Genomic DNA, 19,500 nt, shown 5'->3' with positions numbered 1-19,500 from the left:
CTCTTGTTCATGCCCTCTTTATGTTTTAATGCATTTTATTAGCTTTTTCAAAGAACTGCTGATATGAAGTATTTCTCTTACGGTGTTCAGTAACCGGTTTTAAGATAAATAATTTTGGATATTGATATTTGTTGCTGAATCTGGTGCTTATTGTTTTAAGGATAAAACTGTTAGAGGTAGAATGTTTTTCAAAATGCACCATCTCTGAGATTTTCAGTAACAACGCAAAGACCCTAGGATTTTCTCAATCTTTCTTTGCTTTAAACTCTGCTTGTGCTTATAGCAGTGAATTTTTCAATTTTGCTCTTTGTTTATGCTACATTTCCTTCAATATATATGTGCTCTGACAGGTTTTTTCCTTTTTTTAAGATGTTTTCATATGGTCATGAGGAAATGCTTTAGCTGCAAGTGTCTGCTTCATCATGGGATACCAGTGGTTGAATGATTCAATTTTTGTAGTTTCTTTGTAAATCTGAACAGTGGGTGATGTCATCCACTTCTGAAACTGAACACTCCCTGTGTGAACAGCTTTGAACTACAGATTTGATTTAGGAATGTTGCTGCTAAGCTTCAAAAGACACTGCTCTGTCCAGCTGCAATTCTGACTTTTATAGGTTTTGTGCAAGGTCGATGAGAAGTTTGTTTATCCAGGCCTTATTTAATTCCAGTTTGGTTTTTCAGGGATGATGTTGTGTTAAAAGCCTGCAGAGTCTGCTCTTTCTTAAGCACTCTTTAGAGAGCAACCTCCACGCATTTCTTTTAAATTAACCCCCACCATATAATCTCTAAAAAAATAAACAAACTTAAGACTTTAATGAAGATGGTAAACAAGTAACCATCCTTTTAAGCCCTCATTAAAGTAAAGCTCTTCGTTAATGATGAAATTTGTAGATAAGTGTCCACTAACAACTGTCAATTCTACTCCCACTTGTTTGCTCTTCCACCATATTATAGCCTTGCTAAGACCTCCCCTCTTCAGATGGTTTAGAAATCATGAGGTATTTTTCTTCCTTGTTTTTATTCAGAACTCTTTCTCTCAGGCATGTTTCCTCTCTTTAAACTGCATTCACCCAGTTCAAAAGGATGATGAATACTGTGTGCTTTCCTTCACCATGACTCATCCATGGGCTTGCTCTTCTTTCTTCACTCTCACCCACCCCACGCTTCCTTTCAAAAGGGAGAAAGAACCAGAAAAATGTTGTTAAAAGAGAAAGTGCACATCTATGTAGCTGTCAATGCAACAAATCCCCTATGACAGGACAGTTAAATGGCTGCTGGAAGTGCTCTGGAGACACTGCCAGGGTTGTCTGTTATTACTGTGTGTGCTCTGCTTTGCCCAGAGCGACCCGTGTGATGGGGAGGGGAGCAAAGGCAATGAGCTGAGTAGCCAGGGCAGGCAGCAGGGCCTGGAGCTGTGAGACAGCCCTACTGCAACCAGAACATTTACACTCACCTTGGTTGGGGAGCTCCTTTAATTTTGGAACCCTACTGCACATCAGGATACGGGGCCCCATGAAGACTGGGTTCACTTGTCCCCCCTCTGTCCTTCAGTGGGAGCAATGTGATCCGAAGTGACTCTAAAGAGGGTCTGTTACTGGAATCTCTAGATTGAAATGTATTGCTAAAAAGAATTTTAAATGATGGCATGAAATGACTGCTGCTGGAAGATGACAAGCCAGTTATGAGGAGAGGTCCCTTTGGCACCAACGCTTTCCCACTTAACAAGAATTTCAGTGCCATGTTGTGCATTTGGTCTGTGTGCACTGTTTATGGCATTTATTGGCCAGGAGAAGGCAGCCTACAGTAGTTGGATGTTTAAAGTCTTACGCTTGGTGGTGTTGTGATGTGGGTAAGGGAGTGTAAGACAATTTTGCTCACCCTGCTGTCTTGATCTCTGGGTTTTTGAAGGACATATTTTCACTGCCTGATTTTCATTAGAAGGCAAATTTTGGATACACCTATTGATAGAGAAAAGCCCTCTGATTTATTCCTTCACTGCTCATACAGAGCATGGATTTGCCTTTGTCTTTGTATTCAGATACATTTTTTGCACTTGATCCAATGCCAAGGCAAATATCAAACAATATAAACCAGATGAATATACCAGAAGGCAATAGATACTCTCTTCTACTGTTAGTGTGAAAGATTATGAAGTTCATCATGCATTCAGATAAAGTTTCTCTTTAGAAGTAACAATGCTTTCTATTTCATTACTTAGAAAAATTAACCTAAGTGCTCGAATAATAATGTAGTGCTTGAACATACATGGCTGTTTCCTGTTTGTGTGGCTTAGTTTTGGTTTCTTGTTATCCTGATTAATGAAATAGTGGACTTTGTGGCTAAAGATAATGAGGTTGCGTAAGCTGAATCATGTTGACGGTCTTTTGAGGCAAGGAAGAACTGAAAAGGATAAAAAAACCCTCTTCCCACAACTAAGGCTGAGAAAAAAAAATTGAAGATTGTTTGAGGTGGCTTAACCACTTTATCAGACATTCATGTGGGAAAAGAGAAAAAAGGAGTAGGGAAGATTCCATGTATTTATTTAGTGCAGAGCGTGGTAAATTATAATGGATGTTGCATAGGCTCAGATATCAGGTGTCTGCCTAAAATTCATGAAAGCAGCATAATTCAGACTGAACTTTATTCTCCTCCATTATGCCCAGCTGTTGGAAAGAAGCAGACATGTGTGCAGAGTCTCCAGATGTTTGATGATCACTCGCAAAGGGAGCAAAGGAGGGAGATACACTATTTGTTCAATTTCATATTTTCAGATTATGAATTCAGTTTTTCAGCATGTTTTATGGAATTTTTATGTTTTGTTTACTTTTAATGACATTGTCTCCATATTTATGTATTGCTTATTTCCTTACAAGTATTGTCATTCTCCCTTTTTCTTTTGAATGAGAAGAAAAGATGGTGAAGGTGATGGCAGGCAGTCATTTAATTATGCTTTCCATCACTGTAATGAAGTGGGCATTATCCCCAAGAAAGGACTGTACTACAGAGGGATTCCTCAGTATCTTGTGGGAAATTTCTGGCAGAATTAAAAAATAGACCTGGCTGTTCTAGTGGCAGTCTAGCATAGTGGGAGTGACACATGGACCTGGTGGTGGGAAGTTTGATTCTGACTTCCCACTTTCAGGTGGTTGAAAAATTTACAAGTGATTTGTTTTACAGATGTTACAATTTATTCACCTTAGCATTTTTTTGTGTTAAAACCACAATTTTGATCTTAATTATGAATCAAATGATTCTCAATTTGATTATTGCTAGTCAATTTGACTATTGCTAGTCAAATAGTTCTGTTTTATTTGATTACTCATGTGAGCCATATGGTCTTGTTTCTGTTTTCTTTTTATAAGTCCTTCAGCACCAGTAATCACGTATAGCAATCTTAAAATTTTAGGAAAACTCAGATACATAAAACTTAATTTGAAACCAATACAAGACTGTCACAGGTGTGGGTAAACTGAGTTTCTTTAAACTTTGTTTAATGATTTATGGTTAAAGCAATTGTATTTAATAAGCTTCTTTGTAGTCTGAATTCTCTGCCTTTTCTAAGTGCTACATGTTAATATTAGACATGTTTTTTCTGGCAAAAGGTAAAATACAAAGAGAAGTTCAGTAAGGAAATGAAGAATCACCAGTACAATCCTCTTGACAGTGCTTCCTTCAAGCAAGCGCAGATTGCATCCACCTTGGCAAGTGATGTAAGTTAGTTGGCTTTGTATTTTATGTGCATTTACATCCTGAATAACCTAACATTTGTTCACAAGAAGAATTTCTTTTTTTCATCTTACCAATTCCTCTGAGCTACAGTCTCTGTTATACAATGTGTAGCAGGTACAGCATGCTATCCATTTCTTCTGCTTCTGACAGAGGGCCTGAAGAGTTTTTCATAACCATTTTAAATGAGATTTGTCTCAATTTTGTGTATCAAAAGGTGTGACCACTTACTCTGAGCTACTTGCCTTGTACTTGGTCCCTTTTTATTCAGGAAAGAAATAAACAGGTCTAGAGGTCAATTCTCACCAGTTAGAGGTGCCTGTCTTTAGAGGAGCAAAGTACTGTCATCTCTGCAATGGTTATGGAAGGAGGGTACATGAGCAGTTCAGAGTTGGATGTTGGTCTTTTAGACTTCATTCTTCTGGTTGATCTTTTCAATGGTATTACAAAATACAGCAGTCACTAGGTTCAGCAACGGGTGGCTGCTGCTGGAGCCAGACTGGAGAAAACATCTGTATCAAGTGATAATGCTCTTGGGATGATATATTTAATGATAAAAATATTGGGATGATTATTGGGAATTATATTGGGATGATATGTTTAATGATAAAAATGTGATCTCTTTGAGGCTGTGATCCCAGATAGCCAAAAGACAAGCCTTCATTCTGTAGTTCAGCATTTCTGAAGTGTGAGATACCATGCAATGGGAACAGTAAAGACTGGCTCTGGGAAGGGTACAGAAGATTATGTAATTATTTCCAAAATCTAAATCTGTAGTAAAAAATCAGTTGAAGCAGTTATTATAAGAAACGGGCAAATTGAAGTGAGGAGCATGGTACATATGTGGAAATGACGAAAGGCATTAGTTTACAAGATTTCTCATCCAAGACAGGTAAGGTAGCTAGTTTTCTTCCTGTAAATTTGGGCATACAGGTCTCAGAAGAATGGAAAACCCTACTGTAGGCTGATGGGAAGTTACTTTCTGCTGCTTCATTAAGTGATTATCTTTTGCTTTAGGTCACCATATTGCTTATATTTGCTGCAAGCAATCTGTGTTGGATAAAATATCCAGGAACATTTCCCTTGAACTATTATATGTCAAACTTCTAAATTGGATGGTGTGATTCCTGAAGCTGGGGAAAAAGAATAATAATGAAAGGTGTTTAATATGAATAGACCTAAAGTATTGAGGAATATACTCTTGATTTAAGTAGGGGGTGGGAAGGGAGGGGAGAGGAACAAAGAAACAAATTAATTCTAGTTTGAAAAGTGAATTAGAAAAGAATTTCTAGAATTGAAAAGTGTGGTTTTGTTGTAAGTGTCCTTGTTTGGAGAAAAAATTTGAGTAGTTCCTAAGTACTTAGCAGAAAGAGTCCTATATTGCTCTTTCCTTTTCTTTGAAATAATAGTAGATGACCACCATCTAGTGGCTGGGAGAGATTTTCCAGGGAAGCACTTAATGTTTTTCTGAATGGTCACACTGTAATACAGAGCTGTGAATTATTTTATTATTCTTTAGTGTGCATAACCTGAATTTTCTTTCCAGGTGAACTACAAGAAAGATTTGGAAAGCCTACATGATCCAGCATCTGATCTACCAAATCTACTGCATTTAAACCATGCTTTAAATATCAGCAAAACACAGAGTGATGTAAGTTGCCTTTTTAAGAACGACCTGAAAAATAAATCTAGTAAGGAATGTGCTATGTATAGTCACAGTAGGAAACACATTTTTACTCTCAAATGTAGTGGAAAATAGTGTTGCAACTGTAGTAGATGAGGGGTGTAGTGAAGAAAACCAGGTTTTTATGGAGACATATTTCAGTTATTAGAACAGATAATATATACCGTGGAAGAATCGCACAGACTTCTGATGTTGAGTGTTTCTTTTCATATACCTGAAACAATGACTGTTTTTTTCTTTGTTCTAAGACCTAAAATTCTTCTTTCCTTGCAAATCTCATTTTGTCTAAGATCTTGCTTTCATCTGCAAATCTCTGTACTGAAGTGACCATTATGCTAGTTTCCTATTTGGACTTTTTTCATGAACAGCCTCTGGAGTGTTAGCTTACTTTTGGGCTTCTCTATATAAGCTTTTTTCTCCTCCTAACTGTCTGACTCTTCCTACACTGGTCAGACTCTTCCTTCACTGGGTCAGATAAATAGGCACGTGCTCCATTCTGCCACCTAGCAAGATATGCCCCTTGATGGGGCTTGTGTTCTGATATATGATCATAGTAGGGGTTGAAATAGGAAGGAAGAGATAGGAAACCCCTGGCTCCTGTGAAGGTTCTTTCCCACTCCAAGAGCACCTATGCTGCATGTCTGTAAGCTGGTTAGCTGCATTTGTCATCTTTACTCCAGAAAACACAGGAGGCCTGCAGAACTCCTGTGGAGAGTCATGAGTGGGTGGTGTTGGGAAGGAAGGTTGCTCTATGGTTGGCAGGAGTTGAGTGTTTCATAGACAATTAACTCTCATGAGTAGGAGCATACTGGGTCATCTTTTGAGTCAGTGCCTGGTTATGTCTAAAATAAAAAAAATAATCCATCTATATTTGATTTTTGTGTTGGTTTTTTTTGGTCTGTCTCACTCCCTCTGTGAAAGTAACACTGACTATCCCCTTTTGTATAAGTAATGAATGATTTGGAGTCTTTTCCTTCCTGCATTCTTCACGCACTTTTTGGCCCAAATCTAGTTTCCTTCTAGTGTATGGTAAGATTGTAGTCTTGCTGATTAAATGACCACCCTCAGAATGGACTTCATCAGTTTATCGCCTTAGCTCTAAGGATATAGAAATCTGGACTTTCCCTTAAGGCAGATCATGTCTTGCAAAATGTATTTCTTTCTTTTGTCCTGGAGGGGTTGATTCATAATATCCATGTGCTTGTCTGAATACTCTGTAAATACTAAGCCTATGATTTTTGCATTGACCAGATCCTGGTGAGTTTTTTATTTGGTACAAGAAGATAAATGCTTTGCTAATCCCTAAGCTCTCCATTAAATAGCTGTCTTTTAAAGGAATCCCATTTTCACAGTCCTTCTCAGACTTGACCTCCCCATGTCATCGCTTTTATTTAAACACGGTTTACTCTTCTGCCTTTGTCCCTCCTTTTACAGTGCATTCCATGTGTTCTCCTTGGCTCTCCATAGCTGTCCATAGCTCATACCAAATCTGTTTTGTAATATTCCACCATTGTAAAAAATAGTCTTCCTAACTTCCCCCCGTATTAACTGGTTTCCAAAAACTGGTCTTATGGTCTGGGTGTGTTTTTTTTTTTTTTTTTTTTTAATTCTGAACCACAGAGCTGTTTGCTAATTGCCTGATTTTGCTGTTTCCTTGCAGTACACCTTTCTCCACTGAACTTTTTGTTTTTCATTATCTTCTACATAACATAGCTATGCCTGCACTAGTGTGACAGATTGAAACCTATATGGTTAATTAACCTCATAAACTAATATTGTTGATTGAATGAATGGTTTTGCTTATTGACCTGAAGTGTAGAAGTGTGTACAGAATTATGAAGCACTTATACTGTGATATCAATGCAAGGGTGTTATACAAGTCAACTTCCTTGGGAATTAATTCCAACAGTTAAGAGGAAAGCTTGATGGGCATCTTTGAACATAAATAAACAAATTTGGAGAGGTCAAACTCATCCTGGTTTTATTATTTTGATGAGGAAGAAAATTACAAGGTGGAATTCTCCCTTCATGCCGTATTTTCTGGTTTCACTTGGAATGGAGGTAATTTTCTTCCTAGCAGCTGATGCAGTGCTGTGTTTTGATTTAGGATGGAAACAATGTTGATAACACACTGGTGGTTCAGTGGTTGCTGGGCAGTGCTTGCACTAAGTCTAGAACTTTTCAACTTCTTATGCAGCTCTGCCATTGAGGTAGCTAGTGGTACATGAGAAGCTGGGAGAGGACACAGCCAGGACAGCTGACCCAAACTGGCCAAAGGGATATTCCACACCATATAGTTTCATTCTCAGTATATAAACTAGGGGAAAGTTGGCCAGGGGTTCCATCTCAGGGACAGGCTGAGCATTGATAGGTTGGTGGTGAGTGACTTTATTTCATTTGCATCTCTTGGTTTTTTTCTTGAGCTTTATTTATCTCTCTTTTTTTTGTTATTTTCCTTTTATTATTGTTTATTATTACTTTATAGCTTATTTAATTTAAATTATTTAACTCTTATCTCAAACCACAAATTTTCTCACTTTGACCCTTCTGATTCTCTACCCATCCCACTGGGGTAAAGTGTGTGAGTGGTTGTGTGGCTGGCTGTAGTTAAACCATGACAGATATACATGTAATTCTGGTATGAGCTATGGAGACACAAAATTTGACACTTTGATATATGTAGAACAGCTGGTTTAATGTTTTTCATATTTTAAATCTGTTCCTATTGTGGAGACTTTGAGATACTAATGAAATACTAAAGGGGGCTAAAAAAGGGGGAACTTAGATGTATTTCATTTTAATGAAGAGGGTGGATAAATAGAACTTGAGACTGAATGTGGTGCTTGTAGTTTAGCTTAATGTAGCAAAAAGTTATGAGCTTAGCTAAGCTGATTTTATAGAATTTCTTTAAAATTTTCTTCCATTAGCTGAGGAATGGAGTAAAAGTATGAGATCAGTGTCTGTAGATTGAGGTAATTTTAATTTGTTTCCACTACTAAAGTGTTTTTGTTGTGTGACATTTATAGTTCTTTCCACTAGGAGGCAAACCCAGACCATCACATGTGTTTCTTTGCACATCAAGTATAAATAATAATGTTTATTTTCTATGGAACATAGAAACACCTGACTTTTAGATTAGCAGGAAAACTATTTTCTCTAAGAATGTACAAAAGCTATTTTTTATCATATCCTTTTTTTTAATTTCATCACGATATTTTAAATTCACATTTGATAGAACTCTCCAATTTGTAGGACTAAAATATAGTTTCTTTCTTCTATGTTTTTTCTTTCACAGTTATTTTAAATGGTATTTAAATTCCAAAACCTTCTGGATTTTGTCTGTGAAAACAAAATTCTTCGAATTTTTTTGTTTCAGTATGAATATAAGAAATCATTTAAGCAGAACAATTGTTTCTATAATTTCAGCCCAGACACTGAGAACAAATCCATTTCAAAGAAAATGCAGTGCTTCAAAGTCAGGTATACATAACCACAAATGAACACATCTTGCAAAGAGAAAAATACAGTGTTTTAACAATGATTAAATCATGCACAAAACCACATAATAGATTTCAGTGATGTACAGTGCACATTCAATCAGAAGCACCCCATGAGGAGAGAGGAGAATGTTTTTGCAGGATCTAAGCCTAATGGAGAAGCCTGACAGGGAAAGAGAAATTCAGACATTGCTATTTTTGAAGAGACATAGAAATTAAAATCACATTACTTAATATAAATGTAATATTTTGATTTGTAGCTATTTGCTTTCCTTTAAGGCTTCTGTAGACTATTCCATCATGCCCCACACTGACTGATGGAGAATAAGTAAAGTGTTTGCCAGTCTTAATCAAAAGAGTGTGAATGAATGAGTTCAGAAGGCTTCTCCAGGCTCCCAAAGTGTATTTCCTTTGTGAGTTAGCATAAAGGAATAAGTTGATGTCTTAACCCTGTGTCCTTCACTGTGATTTTGCTGCCAGCTCTAAGGTCATGGTCCCTGATAGATGTGAGGGGAGTCCTGATGAAGGACAGGGCCCTACCAAAGCAGTAGTTTTCCTTCACTTCTCCTTCCCTCAGGTACAAACAAAAGTGCATTTGAGAGTAGTGCTTCTGAGCCTGAAACAAAGACCTGTGGAGCCTGGCTGTGAAACAGATTTTGTTGTTGTTACAGTAAATGTGTTGTTTTATGGAAACAGCAGGGGATCCTATTAAAAAACTGCCAAGTGTTCAGACATAGGTGATTTGGCCAAACCTATGCAATTAGTTTAAGGATTGTACTTGATGCTCCTTATTCCTGTTGTCTTCAAAGTTCACAATTTCTAGGTCTGAACTGTGTAGAAAAGGAATAAATTACTCCAAAACGTATTACCTTATCTCACTGCCCAACGGGTTAAGTCTGGGAGAGGTCTTCCAAGTCAAAACACCTAAGGAGTATGGCTAAGACAGGATTTGTTTCTTGCCAAGGCAAGCAATCAGATCTCATTCTCTCAGCTGTTAACAGACTTTATTTTAATTTTACTAGGTCAAGTACAAAGAAAATTATGAAAAATCTAAAGGCAGATCAATGCTGGAGTTTGTGGATACACCAATGTATCAAGTTTCAAAGGAGGCTCAAAAGATGCAAAGCGAGGTAAGTAAAAATGTACTTTTTGAACAAGTAAAATTTAGATCAACAGAGAGGTTAACAGACATCTTATACTCAGGTTAAGAAAATGTACAAAGCAGAGAGTAAATTGTGGATATGGAAGAGTTATACTGAGTAGTTGTCTCTGCTGTTCTGTAGTTCAGTTCTTGTGAATTTGCTTTTTTCTCAAAAGGCCATTGATACTAACAGTACACATACATTATTTAATTGAGAAAAAACTCAATAGGTCATCTAGATCAGAGATTAATAACTTTTAAAATTTTCACTTGAATTCCTTCTTTAGGGAGGGATGGTTCTCATGTGGGAGCAAGTGAAGCCACAAAATCCAGTCCAACCCCATGATTTAGCTGAAACATCCTCCTGCCTTTCTAGCCTGGAAAACTCATCAAGGAGGAGGGACTGTTCCCAGGCTCCAGAACAGCTCTGGCTGTCTTATATCAGGCCATGTTTTTCTAAGTTCAAAAAAAAAAAAAAAAACTCAAACGATGGAGATTTTGTGACTTCCCAGACAATCTAGTCCAGTGCATTACCATCCATCCTGAGTAAGATGGATGCACCTGTGTCTCCATGCTGCAGTTTGATGTCATTAGTTTTGCTGTGTCATGGAAAACAGATTATCTCAGCCTCTTGGTAGAAACTTTAATGAGTTTTAAAACATTTCCTTGTGTGCCATTTGTCTTCTCTTTTCCATACTAAGAAAACTATTTCTTTCATAGATCAGGTTCAACATTCTCTTTGGGCATACTGTACACATATTTTGGTCTAGATTGTATCTGTTTGTATAAATAAACTAGATAATGAAATGCATAATGAAGTTGCTTATTAGTGTGAGATCTAATTTATGGCAGGGCTTATTTCTGGTTCTGTTTACAATATCTCTCCTGAAATATGTTTGGAATTGCATATGTCTGTACCACTAATTGTTGGTTTTGCTATGATAGAAAACGTACCGCAGAGATTTTGAAGAAGGGATCAAGGGAAGACCTTCACTGGATTTAGACAAGACCCCAGAGTTCTTGCATATAAAACAAGTCACTAATCTTCTGAAAGAGGTAAAGGATTTTTTTTTCCTGTTGTTAAGTTGTAAATGAGCAATAAGCAGCATCACTACAAGCTGCTGAGTGCTGAATAACTTAAAATTTTCTTGGCAGCTACATACAAGTAAAACTTTTTACTAGTAAAGATTGCTTCACATCATTTTGGATTCTTAATAGTCCTGTAGTAAGGAAATTATAAAGCTCAGCATACCTGAACCAGACTATCACTTCTCTCTTCAGATAGATAAAGGGGTGGAAGGAAGAATTTCCATTGGTGTCCAGATGGCAGTTTTTCCCTCTGAGTAATTATTTCACATTTATGGTAGCCTGTTGAGATTATACAGATGCCTTGAACTGCATAGGGTCAATTATAACTAACTTAATTACAATAATTATCTGTCATACATGTTATGGATAAAAAAAAAAGAAGACCAAAATTCCCTAATAGAGCTGTGATATTGCATAACTGCTTTAGTCCAAATTGTTAGAAGGTACAGGTTTTCTGTAAGCCTACTGTTTCCTTCAGATTTGTGAATGTTCTTCAGTTGTATGTGTCACTAAAAATGAAATTTTTTTTCCATAACTGAGAATCTTTCTATCTATAGTATTTTTATATTATTTTTAAACTGTTTTCATGTTAGGTTGTGAGTATTGTGTGACCAGATTTAGAAGAGCTAGAAATGCTAGAAGAGAACAGCAGTGCTAGTAGATATTTTGCCTTTGAAGCTGGAAGCCACCAATATCTTGTTTGTATTGATGGTATTAAGAATAGATTTTTTTTTTTGCCAAAACAAATAAAGCACGTTAGAATTAAAAGCCCTTGAACTTTGCTCCTTTCCTTGTTCTTTATACAACTTATTCCAGTCCATGCTAGATTTCATATAGTTAAAGAAAAAAAATCATTTAAGATATTTCTTTAGAATTAATCCTCTAATAAATAATTCACTCTGATAAGCCTGACTGTCAGGTAGGCAAGTCTCAAGCTAGGTCTGTTTTATGCAGTGGCATTCTGTGATACATCTCATATGTGCCTTCTCACTAGGGAAAAATTGCAAATCATGCTGTCATCTCATTCAGTTCATCTTGCTGCTCACCGAATGCCCAAAGAAGTGGGTACTGTATGCATAGTTTTATCATGTGCTCTACATGTTCATCTCTGAAATTTTGATGTAGCTCCCCTCCTTAGTGCTATATGCATTAAGATGTTCTCTAATTCTGACCTCCTCAAGTTTTATGCCTTCTTGTTTAGGGAGTAAACCATGCCTGTAAGTCAAAGGGGAAGGAAATGAGAAAATGAAAATGGTATTTCCATTAATGCATAACTGCATGAATTTCTGATGATTTTATATCCACATTCAAGGAACATATTCCAAACCCAAAGATTACCTAGGTAAAATTAATTAGTATCTTTCATGAGTCAGAAAAATTATGTATTTCTTCATAGTCAAGGATGTAGCTCCGTGTTTTTCCATAAATGTTCATAATCAACTTTGACTAGATACTGCATGAAAGAAGAAAAACCTGGAATTAAAAATGAATTTATTGTTCAATCACTTTTTTTTAACCCAAATGTCAGCTGTGTTCCAGCTTATTCTGTTGACTTCCCACTGTAGAGAATTCTGTAAATATTTCACATTTTCTAATAATACAAACTTTCTTCTCTGGGACTACATTTACAACTCCTTCAGAAGAGATAGCTGAATTAAATAGTTCTGGATTAAATAGTTCTAAATTAGAAGAAATTATTTCCTGCTTGTTGTAAGACATGCTTCTGATGATCAAGAGAAGCATCTTTAAAAATATTTGGCTTCCTTTTATTTAAATAAAGATCTTATAAGGAGATAAAGGTGCTCACTGCTGCTTATGAAACTTAATATGTAATTAGGAGTATTTATTCATATCTATGTAAATAATTCTGATAAATATTTTGTGCAATGTTCTTCTAATTTCTTTGCCCAAAAAAGCCTAAACCTCATTTGGAGATGTGAAGAGTAATTAAAAATCCTTACATAACTTAAAGATCTTGAACTTCAATAGGCTTACATCAGCTCTCTAGGAGCTGGGAAGAGCAAAAAGAACCAAATGTCTGTGGTAAGTTCTAGTGTGCTTTGAATTTTATACTGAATATTTGAGTACTCTGGAGGCTGCAGTTGCTGAATGTTGATAGATCATACCAGCGCAGTGTCTAGGAGTCACAGGGGTGATATGGTAGGAATATCGCTTCTACGTTTTAATCATCAAGAGGTTAACAGGTCCTAGTATGGTGTTTAGGGAATCCATCCTGATTGGGATGCCATTAATGGAACTGAAGTAAAAACTGCAGCACTGCTCATCTGCAGAAAGAGAATGCTGCTGCAGTGAAAATATCTGTCCAGAGACAGACAAGGGCCCTGAACAGTGTGCTAGTGCTGTATAGGACACAGCTGGTTTTCAAGAGCACAAAAAAATAGATAACGACATTGAAATCTTCTTCTTTTTCAACATTGTTCCTTTTCATTTCACAATTTCCAATTCTATTTTAAGTCTGAAATCTGTACTTCAGCTAATTCATATTTCATAGAAATTTCAAAGGGACTCTTCAGACGTTTAATAAGTGGCATTTCTTTTCAAGATCTTGCATAAAATAAGAAGTGGTGAAATCTCTCTCTCTTTTTTTAAATCCTTAGAAAGAGTATCGAAAAGATTTGGAAGAAGGGATGAAAGGGAAAGGAATGACAGTGTTTGAAGATACACCAGATTTGATTAGAGTGAAAAATGCAGCTCAGATACTAAATGAGGTATGTTATCCTATCCTAAGGTTATTAATATCACGGAAGGTTCAATTTGTGTTAAACTCAAAAGATTCCTGTTTTTTTTTTTTTTAATATAATCTATAATGAAATATGTAAGTATTGGAACTAAGGCTATTTCTGTTTTGCTTGAAAAGTATAGTAAAGCTCTGGATAAAAAAACAACACAGGACAGATAATTTAGATTTTCAGGCAAGTAAAAGGTCAATGGAGATTGTTAGTGGGGTCAGTAGATCCAGGATTTAGAGCTGTGCTCTGCTGAGGCTTTCCCAGCACATGAGTTTGGGTGGTCTTCCAGACATCCAAGGCTGTCTCTGAGAAGCAACAGGGGGGCTGGAGGGTGTAGGGAGGGAAGAGGGAAGGCAAAGCTCATGTGGCATGTTATGACTGTGGGAAATAATTTCAGAATTTATATATATATATATATATATATATATATATATATAAACCTATTTGATATTAATTTTGTATTTATTTATTGTATTATATATATAGATGTTTATTCACACATACACACACACACACACACACACACACACACATATATATATATATATATATATATATATATATATACATATATATATACATATCCATAAAAAATGGAAGGAATACCATGGATAGGGCCAATTTGACCACTGTAAAGAAGTACAGGAATATATAGCTGATACTCCTGGGATTATCTTTTCCTTAGTGTTTTACACAATATGAATCTTAGAGGAAATATGTGCCATCCCACCTTTAGCAGAGAAGAATAGATGGATGATGTATTTCTACAGGTTTATTTACAATTCTTGCAAAAAAATGTGGTTTGTGAACTAGAGGGATGTTTTATCACATTTATTTCCACATCAGAGTGAGACACAGATCGAAGATCAAAAATCTTTTTGCTCATGTTCTTGTAAGTGATCAAACCATTGTATTGAGTACAACATATATTCCTTCTTTTTCTAACTAATGTACAAGCTAAAAGTAATTAACAAACAAGAAAAGTAAGAGGCATTTTAGAATTATATGTATTATATATATTTAGTTTAAAAAAGAAGAATTTTCCACAGGCAGAGATGACTTAGAATAGAAAAAAGGATGATTGTTACTACAGCACTGAAAGTAGAAATAGCACTGGCTGAGAATATTTTTTTATAAAAAAATCTAGAACTACTGTCTACAATATTTCCATATTACTTTTTAATATAATTTGCTGATGAACAAGGAACATATCCTTGCTTGGATAAGCTGAAGATGAAATATTAATTTTGTTTTCAGGTTATTGGTTATTTATAATTTATGTTGTGAGGAAAAAGCAGCAATCACGGATGAGGACTGCCACTTTCCTAATGGCTATAGTTCAGGAAGGACCTATTAAATGAATAAATTACAGCTTCCTGATCTGGAAGTTCACTGGAAGCAGTTCTGTATGGTATTAAATTTCTAACATGTAGTCTTGTCATAAATAAAATATTTCCTTAAAAGTAAAATGTGTTTCAATTAGACTGACACCAAGGACAGACTTATTACACACCATGTTCTACAGAGCTAAACTTCCCCTTTACTTTAGAGGATAACTGTAGCAGGCTGCATGGGCTGATTTCCTCCCACCCTCTGCCACATTAAAAATTCATTGATCGAGATTTGTACAGTCATTGAATGTCTTCTAAAAGTTTTCATCCTGGAGTTTATGTGTTTTTTTCTGACAACAGTTCACCAAGAGTCTTGAGAACTGCAACTCTTGAAAGTTTTGATTGATTCTAAATGCTAAATTTGTGTGTCTAGTAGAAAAAAAATCTACTTATAACTCTCTGGATTTTGTGAATGTCATGTATAAATTCTGTCTTCACAGAGGCAATACAAGAAAGACTTGGAAACTGAAATTAAAGGGAAAGGCATGGAAGTTGGTCCAGATACGCCTGAGATAAGACGAGCCAAGAAAGCTTCTGAAATTGCAAGCATGGTCAGTACCGCTCCTGGGGCGAGCTTTCCATTCGACAGAATGCGACAAATTATTGTGTTTGAGAATTCCAGGTGGGGACCAATCTAGGCAGTACTGAAAACACAGATTTCTCTAAATAGCTAATCTATTGAGCTCAAAGAGTTGAACAGTTGCATAATCGGTGTAAAGGGGGAAAGTTAAGACTTCCCAGAACTTAGACCTTCCTATCCCTGTTTGCAGGTTGTGCTTGTTCCTCATGAGCCATGCCTGGCCTGGGCTGTGTTTGGTCACTGTAGGCCCTGCTGCTTTTAGGTCTAAATAGCTACTTATTTAGGTAGGGCCAAATGATAAACAGAGTTAGAGAGGCGCTAAAGCATTATGAGCTCAGTCTTGCAAAGCCCAGCAGATGGAGAAGCTCTCACATGTGTCTGACTGCGGCTGCCAAAACTGCAGACAGGTAGATGTGAAAGGCTACATCGGATTTGAAGTGAACAGTCTGTTAAAAGAGCTCCTTAACCCATCAGCAGCTACAGTGTAGGCATGGCATAGATAGGTTCTACAAAACTAGTACTGTTGAATCATTATTTATTTGGTGTTTTATGAATGCTGGTCAGTGAAATCGCACAGATTACATTGGGAAAAAATTAAGAATTTGGCTGTCAGCTGTGAGTATTTCCAATGCTATTCTTTTCAGAAGGAATACAAGAAAGACTTGGAGAATGAAATTAAAGGAAAGGGAATGGAAGTAGGTACGGATACCCTTGATATACAGCGAGCCAAAAAAGCATCTGAAATTGTCAGCCAGGTGAGTACAGAATTAATTGCTTTAAGATTACTTTGAAAGTAAAATGCATTGAGATGTTAAAAACATAGAATCCTCTTGAACTTTCTTAAGCTAAAAAAAAGCAAGCAGTGCACAATGAAAATATTAAAGTATATAAATTGAATTTATTTTTATAGTGTGACCAGTACTATGAGAATAGCTTTGAAGACAGCATGTACAGAGAGTTGTAGTATTAGTTACAGGGGTTTTTCTACCATTTATTTTTCTTCAGAAGAAATATAAAAAACATCTGGGGAAAAAAGGGATGCAGGTTGGTCCATATATTCCAGAAATACAGTGTGTCAAGAGGGCTTCAGAAATAGCAAGCCAGGTAGACATAGTCAAAAGCTGAATGTTTTAATGCTGTGTAACAATGACTGCTTGGCATACTCTGCTCAAAATACTTTTTCTCTAGCTCTGTAAAGGCTTTCATAGCCATACTAAATTAAATTACATGTAGTGAAATGTCTTAACTGTCTGATTCTTATTTGTATTTAGGCCTGTTACACCATGTAAATTGAATTTAATTATTTACATCTATCTATAGTTCTTTTCACATTACTGAATTACCTAATGTTACCTTACATACAAACTGACAGCGAGGGGAAAATATATGTGAGGATACATTATGTATGAAGGTATGTTATATATGAGGATATATAGGTATATTATATATATTTTAGTGTGGGGGCAGACAATGGTAACAGTATCATAGAGAATATGGGTTTAAGTAAATATTAGACAGGGAGGAGGCTCATCAGCAATAAGCATCTTTTGTGCAGTTTCCTGAGCATAGATGCAAAAAGCATAGATGTGTAAAAATTATTTTTCCAGAAAATGTACAAAGATGAAGCAGAGAAGATGCTCTGTAACTATTCTGCTGTCCCAGACACTCCTGAGATGGAGAGGATAAGAAGTACTCAGAAAAACATCAGTTCAGTGAGTAATAGTGCTTCTCTCTTTGCATGTAACTTTTCAGATATTTTTTAGTTTAAATAGGCTCTCTTGTGCCACAGTGTAAAATAGGGAATTTATGAGTAGGTGTCCTTTGAACCATTACCATAATTTTCCTGACAAAAACTGTATCACTCATTTCTTTCAGTAAAAATAATACCCAGTTTTTCTAGGTGCGACACTGTTATTTTGAATTTCTAAACCACTTACACCACCCTGCCAAGCCACAGTTATTTTTAAAAGATTTTTTTTCCATCAAGCCCCAGGAAGTACTTTATTTAAAAGGGAAAAAAAATCTAAGGCTTCTTACTATACATATAAGATTTTTCTTCTGTTTCCTATAATATGAACTGATCATCAAGACTGGAGTATAAAATTAGAACAGATCAAATTTCATAAATATATGTATATATATATATATAAATATATATATATATATACACATACATATATATATATATATATATATATATATATATATATATATATAATGATTTTATATTACACTGGGTATATTTTTTAATTTTATGCTAGATTTAAGTTTCAATTTATCCCTAAATATAAATTAAGAGCTTAGATTTCTGAAATTTCCCATTTTGGGATGTATTATGTTTCACTTCCTTTTTGGGCCCATTAATGCTGCTGTTTGTAATTCTGCCCTTGCTTGTAATATAACAGGGAAGAGGAGTAAATCTGGCCTCCAGAACAAAAGGCCAGTCAGTGGCTGGTTTTTATGGCAACTAAGTAATACTAATAAAGCCAATGATTTGAGAGAAAGGAATATAAGATACCTAAATGTTTTTAGTATTATCTGACACACATGTTTCTTAACTTAGAGATATCCTCAGCTTCTCCAGATCTCAGAGTTAACTGAGTAAACTCAATTAGTTTCTCCCAGAGGTGTTTGCCTGCAGCTTCCCTGTACAGCTGAGGCTTCTGCAGGGGAATAAGAGCCTGTGGGGAGAGCAGAGGAGATGACTCTCTGAGCCTGCTCCAGGCTGTTGTCATCTCCAGCCATCACCTGCCCTTTTTCTTCCTTTGAATGAGGACAGCTGAAAGCTGCATCTTTCTAGAAGGAGCTCTTGACAGGCCTACTGGCCCAATTTTGCTTCCTGTCATCTGTTGGCTCCTGGTTCTGAATGGTGTGCTGCAGCATAGTGTGATGTGGTTATCCCCATTTCTCATGTCACTGGTGTCCTACCAGGCAAGGCTGAAACTCCCTGGAACAGAGGCATCCACGCCAGCCCCTGTGATCTGCTTTCCTCCCTGCTCCAGTCTTTGGTAGCTTTTGATGAAGTCCTCAAGTAGGTCAGTGGCTCTGGCGGTGTGGACTCACTAACATTTAGGTACCAGGCTTAGTTAAGATAGGTATCACCACTTAGTTCAGCCTTGAAAAGGCTCTGATGCATCAGAACCCTTTGCAGCCCTTCAGGCCAGTCTGAGCTTTCAGTGCTAAGGCTGACAGTGGTCCTCTTTGTTAGTGTTCTAGGTAATAAGAAATAAAATGTTTTGTCTTAGAAGTGAGTTGTATTTGCTTTCTTCTGTGGTTGTCCTGTTCCTGTTTGTGAACTGGGTCTTCCAAATGTAGGAAGGTAGTTTACAGCAGTGATTGAACTACTTGTTTTCTTCTTTCTCTATGTTTTAATCTGTCATCGTTCTGTGCAGTTTAGATGATAAAGGTAAATTATTACTGAATGAAGATACAGATGGAAGCAACCCAAATAGATAAAAAAACCAATGACCCCTAATAGTCTTCTGATTTTTGGATTTTGTCTCAAGTGTTTTTCTGCCTTAAGGGACAAAAAATAACAACTAGCTCTGCAGATAAGATCGCTGCTGCTTTTAGCTCACTAGCTCATTTGGCAGATGATTTATAAAAGGATATTTACTTCACAGTGATCTCTTTCATAGAAAA

The 19,500-nt window shown here is 36.3% G+C and overlaps 1 protein-coding gene across 3 annotated transcripts in view; it reads left to right on the top strand.

The window, feature by feature from the left end:
- Positions 1–19,500, top strand: part of NEBL (nebulette) — a 251,854-nt gene that overhangs the window by 188,431 nt on the left and 43,923 nt on the right. Inside the window, exons 13-20 of one of the 3 annotated variants that reach the window (XM_068212616.1) lie at positions 3,603–3,710; positions 5,273–5,377; positions 9,930–10,037; positions 10,994–11,104; positions 13,756–13,866; positions 15,719–15,829; positions 16,503–16,613; positions 17,466–17,570. The exons of the other annotated variants lie outside the window; for them this stretch is intronic. Of the exons in view, the coding sequence (XP_068068717.1) occupies positions 3,603–3,710; positions 5,273–5,377; positions 9,930–10,037; positions 10,994–11,104; positions 13,756–13,866; positions 15,719–15,829; positions 16,503–16,613; positions 17,466–17,570 (870 nt within the window). The remainder of the gene's footprint in view (positions 1–3,602; positions 3,711–5,272; positions 5,378–9,929; positions 10,038–10,993; positions 11,105–13,755; positions 13,867–15,718; positions 15,830–16,502; positions 16,614–17,465; positions 17,571–19,500) is intronic. 3 annotated transcript variants of the gene reach the window in all.

Source organism: Anomalospiza imberbis, chromosome 1, assembly GCF_031753505.1.
Source record: "Anomalospiza imberbis isolate Cuckoo-Finch-1a 21T00152 chromosome 1, ASM3175350v1, whole genome shotgun sequence".
Lineage (NCBI taxonomy): Eukaryota > Metazoa > Chordata > Aves > Passeriformes > Viduidae > Anomalospiza > Anomalospiza imberbis.
This window is presented reverse-complemented; position numbering and strand designations above follow the sequence as displayed.